This window comes from Dysidea avara, chromosome 6 (assembly GCF_963678975.1).
Source record: "Dysidea avara chromosome 6, odDysAvar1.4, whole genome shotgun sequence".
NCBI classification, from domain to species: Eukaryota; Metazoa; Porifera; class Demospongiae; order Dictyoceratida; family Dysideidae; genus Dysidea; species Dysidea avara.
This window is the reverse complement of record NC_089277.1, coordinates 28,562,929-28,568,755: the sequence shown is the minus strand read 5'-3', so window position 1 is coordinate 28,568,755 and position 5,827 is coordinate 28,562,929. Positions and strand designations below refer to the sequence as shown.

Genomic DNA, 5,827 nt, shown 5'->3' with positions numbered 1-5,827 from the left:
GAATGTGGCACGCCACCGGTGATGGCCGAAGTTTCTGAGTGTATCCGCGTGAATCTGCTGTTGACGAGGACGAAAAAAGTGGTTCTGGGCAAACCTTATCATGCTGACTTTGATTTTGCCATGTGTTTTTTGATTGGAGGACGATTGATGTTGGATTACGATGGAAATATGGCCCTTTTAAAGATAAATCACCATCTAGCACTGTTCAGAATTCAGCATTACAATCACCCTGGGCTTCAAGGCACCCCCCTGCATCGATGCAAGTATAGTTTGAAGGTGAGCAGTTTGTTGTCTTGCGCGGAATTGCAAAATAAGGTTCAAGGTTGAGCATAATCTTTTCAAAAGTGGAGACTGGCATGTGATACCAGCCTACAAGGCTTGATACCAGCCTACAAGGCTTCACACTTACCTGTTGTCATATTCTGGCGTACTTACTGCTGTTTTGATCCATTTTATAGCAGCTTCAGTGATTGTAATTTTGATCAGAAACTGTTTATAATTTCTCTTTGTAGTATACTGATGTCATTGTGTTATATAATAATTATCATCCTTATTGCTTACAATGTGACAAATAAAGCTGAGCAGTGTCCAAACAAATCTATTTTAAAAATTATGTTGCTCTTACATTGTGTTATCTGATTGTCATGTTTCCGAAGTATGTGTTAATTGTGACTTTTGATGCCAGTAATTACCATGTTATAAAATATTAGTGATTTTTCTAGTTAGTCATCCCTGAAAATGCATTAGGTACCTGTGTATACTTAGTGTTACACATTACACACAGTTTTATCTGTGAATCACTTGCTTATTCTTTATTCATGTAATATTCCGAGTGGTCGGTCTACAAAGAAGTGGTAACTTTTGAGAGGTTTTACCTAGTTCATATGCTGTTCTCCATGAAATAGTTATGTGGTGAAAATTTCATGTCATTATTAGTTTCTTATCTAGATTTATGACAATTTGAATACTGTGTTTGGTGCCATGCAATATACATAAAAAGCATTGAAAATGCTGTACACAAAAATCATCACACTGTCAACTTCTTTTCCTTATATCTTTTGATAAGAACCACTGATTGAGGTGGGGTTTGCACTACAATGACCCTGAAAAAAGCACAATATTTGTAATACCAATGAATGTATGGAATGTTAATTATTTAATTTAGTTGGAAATCTCTACTAATACTATAGAGCAGTCAGATCTAAATACTCTAATAGAGCAGTCACAGTATTCTTCAGAGGAGCAGTGTAGCAAGCTTATAGATAAGGAGATATGGTTGGTGCTGGGTAGTTATTGTCATTGCCAGCAGGTTGTGACCTTTTTTTTTTTTTGGTCTTCACCTTACAACTTGGGTGAAGGGCCCCACTTTAACTCTTTGCCCTGGGCCCCTTAATTTCTCTGGGCGGCCCTGGTTGAGAGCTCTGGTTGTGGAGGAAACCACTCTTCTGCTGTCTGTAAATTCAAAGATGCTACTTGTCACTCCTGTCAGAAGAAAGGACACCTAGCCAAAGTGTGCAAAAGTTCGCCAATGAAGCAGCAGACCAGTAAACCCGACAAAAAGCCTAGGAGGACTCATCAAGTAGACGAGGAAGAGACAGAAAGCTATGTGAGTGGTGATCCGGATGCTTACCCGATGTTTAACATACAGGCGAAGCGAAGCAAGCCTTTATTAGTGACACTCCAGCTTAACCAACAGACTCTTTCTATGGAACTGGACACAGGAGCTTCCTTGTCCATCATAAATGATAAGACGTATAAGTCACTGTGGTCAACTCAGCAGCCACTTTTGGAGGACACAAACATTAGACTCCACACCTACACCAAAGAGACAATTAGAGTGTTAGGTCAAATCATTGTTGTGGTAACCTACAAGGAGCAAGTTAGGATGTTACCATTGTTAGTGGTTGCTGGAGAAGGCCTTAGTCTGTTTGGAAGAGATTGGTTGGCAGAACTACTCATCTACAGTTAGATCGGTGTGAGTTGAATGCTGTTTACCAATGTATGTCGTTATAGAAAATCCTGGAGAACCACTCCTCTATGTTTAATGAAGAACTGGGAGAACCTGTTGGAATCACAGCTAAACTGTATGTTTGTAACAATGCCAAGTCATCCTTTTACAGAGCTAGATCAGTGCCACATGCTTTAAGAACTAAATTAGAGCAACACAGCAAAAACTGGTGCTCTTGAAATAAGAGTATTTTACTCTTGAAGCTAGATGATTTTATGTTTCCCTGGGGCAAGCACACTTTTCTTGAATCAAGGAACGACACGCTAAATATTAGAAGATAAATTATTATTATACTAATAATAAGAGCTATTATACTAATAATAAGAGCAATGTACTGAAAATTAGAGTATTTGGCCTACTAAATTATTCTTTTAGTAGCAGTATACTTCAGTATACTTATTTCTAGTAGGGCACTATTGGATTTGGTCTCTTGTTATGTGTCCCCATTGTGACCCTGGGTGTCCCACTTGATCACACTATGGAATGCATGTAACTATAGGAATATTAAGACATGTAACATTTAACAGTATTTTAGTATGAGATAATAATTTACAGTACTTGCATCTTTCCTTACTAAACTAAAATGTATAAGAAATCTTACCAAGCAGCATTAAGTTTCATTGTGGGTTTCAGTTTATACTAAAATTTTGCAGTAATGATCCAGTGACATTCACATTGCATTAAAGTATACTGAGCACATCACAAACTTGACTTCCTTAAAAGTTGGGACCCAGTGTGGGTGGTTTGTATCCCATAGGTAGACCCATTGCTGTGTGGGCAGTGCCATCCAAAATGACAAGCTAGCCATGTACTTCTGTCTCACAGAATTTTGTGGCATAAGTCATTGTACCACCATTTAGATGAGTTGTTCTAATTTTTAGAATGTATGTTGACATAAAATAACTAGTAACTTTTCCATAAACAAGTCAAACTCCTAATGGTGAGGTTATGAAGGTTTATTTTTATACTTATCATCTTATGTTAATCATATTCTAAAGCTTAAATTAAGTGCTTAAACTTATGGTAAACAAAGCATACTAAATTTTAGAAAGCCCATAATCTTGTTTTAGCCTGACACCACTTAAAATAAGAAGTTATGTTTGCACTCAAGAACATATTCACTATTAATAAGCATGCTACGGTATCTCTCATTATTAGAAAGTATTTTTTGCTGTGAAGAACTGGACCGTCTGGAACAACAGAAGGTGATAGAGCCAGTACAAATGTCAGAGTGGGCAGCACCAATAGTTCCTGTTATGAAGCCAGACGGATCCATCAGAATTTGTGGAGACTACAAACTGACAATTAATCAAGCAGCCAAACCAGATGTTTACCCACTACCCAGAGTGGAAGACTTGTTTGCAACCCTAGCTGGAGGAAAATTTTTTTCAAAGCTAGACCTGGCTCAGGCATATCAACACACACAAAGGGTTGTACAGATACAATCGACTACCTTTTGGTGTTACTGCTGCCCCTTCTATATTTCAGGAGACCATGGAGAACCTCCTGCAAGGCATTCCACATGTATCCATTTATTTAGATGACATTTTATTGATGGGGGCCACTGAAGCTGAACATATGGCTACTCTAGATAAAGTCCTGACAAAGCTAGAAACAGCTGGATTCATTCTGAAGAAGAACAAGTGTGCCTTTCTGCTACCATTAGTGGACTATCTGGGACACTGAATTTCAGCAGAAGGACTACAACCAATTCCAGAAGACAGAATACGAGCTATCAAGGAAGTACCAGCACCAGCACCTACAGTACCAATGTTTCACAAGTACGTTCATTTTTGGGACTAGTAAACTATTATGGCAAGTTCCTGCCTAATTTAGCAAGTACATTGGCTCCGTTGTATTCTTTCTTACAGAAAGACAAACACTGGTCATGGGGTGAAGCACAGAAGAGAGCTTTTGTTGAAGCAAAGAAACAGTTGACATCAGACAGACAGTTGGTACATTATGATGCAGCCAAGGAACTACTACTGTCATGTGATGCCTCTCCATATGGCATCGGGGCTGTATTATCACATCGAGATGCAGAGGGTCAAGAACAGCCTTTGCTTCCCGCTCTCTGTCAAAAGCTGAACATAGGTATGCACACCTGGACAAGGAGGAATGGATAGAAGGAGTGAAGACATATCCAAGTTGCCAGCTGAACCAAAACATGCCAGCTGTTACACCCCTACAACCCTGGGAATGGACTCAGAGACCGTGGTCAAGAGTACACATGGATCACGCTGGTCCATTTTGTGGAAAGATGTTCCTGATTATTGTTGATGCATATTCCAAGTGGACAGATGCAAAAGTAGCTAGTTCAACCACATCTTACACTACAAAAACTTTTTGCTACACATGGACTACCTCAAGTCATAGTATCTGACAATAGCACTGCATCCACAAGTGAAGAGTTTTCAGAGTTTACTAAGAAGAATGGCATCCGTCATGTCAAAGTGGCACCTTACCATCCTACCTCAAATGGCTTGGCTGAGAGAGCTGTTGAGACTTTCAAAGAGGGAATGAAGAAAGCTGGTAATAGTGGATCTATTGACTGAGAATTGCTAGACTGTTATTTCAGTATAGAATGACTCCCCATTCTACCACAGGTGTTTCTCCAGCAGAATTATTACTTGGTAGACGTATCAGATCTCATTTGGATCAACTCCAACCTAATTTGACAAACAGAGTTAGCACTAGACAGCAAGCACAGAAGAAGAACCATGACAGCCATGCTAAATTTCGAAGTCTTCAAGTGGGGGACTCAGTATTTGTGACGAACTTTAACAATGGTCCCAAATGGTTGTCTGGAACCATCCATGATGTGAGAGGTCCAGTCTCTTTTACAGTTTCCTTAACAGATAGTCGACTGGTTAGGAAGCATATTGACCAAATAAGGTTCAGAACTGTTACTGTTGAATTAAATGATAACAAGAATGATGATGTTGACTTCTTGGTACTACCATCCTCAACCTCCACATGGACCACATCCATTGATCGTACTCCTAGCTCAGTGACAGCCAGTCCAGCAGTGTGCCGTTCCAACAGAATCTGTCATCCTCCTGATCGTTATACTCCAGATGATGCCAACTAGATGTTTTGAGCTAACAGGGGAGGAGTGTAATGAACTGAACTATTTAATTAGTATGCATACACATGTTTGTTTATAGTAGGATCCAACCTGTATTTTTATTGCTTCAGTTTTGTAACCACTTAATTGTATTCACTTTGATTGTATTTATACTGTCTAACCATATGTTGTAGTCTGTACCATAATTCATTTATTCTTAGCCTTTGTACCCTTTCTTCTTTTTGTATTCATATGTGTATAAATATGGTTGTACTTGTTGTGTTATTCATTCTATGAGTATTCTCCTAAAGTGGCGAATATTACAGCCCACATGCCCTATTTTTGCATGCCCAGTCACATACGTATAGATGACAGAACCTGTTTTTCCAGAGACAGTCACACGCACATATTAGAGCTATGAATTATTTACTAAAAGAATTCTGTAACTATTAGTGTGTTATTCGTGTGTTATTAATAGTTTTGTTAATGTGCTGGTGTGTAAGTTAATGGACCATGACCACATACATAGCTAGTTATGAATTATTTTACTAAAATAGAATTTTATATGGTAGCTACTATGATTAGTGTACATGTGTTAAATGTATCTATAGGGTGTTGCATAGTTATAATGTGTCAGTATGTCTATGGGTTTCATCCAGTTACATGAAAGCCCATTCATAACATTCTAGTGACCAAGCTGACTAAAGTCATTAATATATTATGCCGTTAATACTTGTCTGTTAGAATGAATG

The 5,827-nt window shown here is 38.6% G+C and overlaps 1 protein-coding gene across 5 annotated transcripts; it reads left to right on the top strand.

The window, feature by feature from the left end:
• On the top strand, positions 1-5,393 carry LOC136257274 (uncharacterized). 5 transcript variants are annotated; one of them, XM_066050371.1, is made up of 2 exons: positions 1-276; positions 3,167-5,393. In XM_066050371.1, exon 2 carries the CDS (start codon positions 4,593-4,595, stop codon positions 5,097-5,099), a length of 507 nt encoding a protein of 168 aa, XP_065906443.1. In that variant the 5' UTR covers positions 1-276; positions 3,167-4,592; the 3' UTR covers positions 5,100-5,393. The 5 variants fall into 5 exon arrangements, with proteins under 5 accessions (XP_065906443.1, XP_065906442.1, XP_065906440.1 ...); XM_066050370.1 differs by having other exon boundaries at positions 1,467-5,393; XM_066050368.1 differs by having other exon boundaries at positions 323-5,393.
• The last annotated feature ends 434 nt before the right edge of the window (positions 5,394-5,827 follow it).

Bases quoted from the DNA above. Each gene is read 5' to 3' on its own strand.
- LOC136257274 (XM_066050371.1), top strand. From the start codon at position 4,593: ATGACTCCCCATTCTACCACAGGTGTTTCTCCAGCAGAATTATTACTT.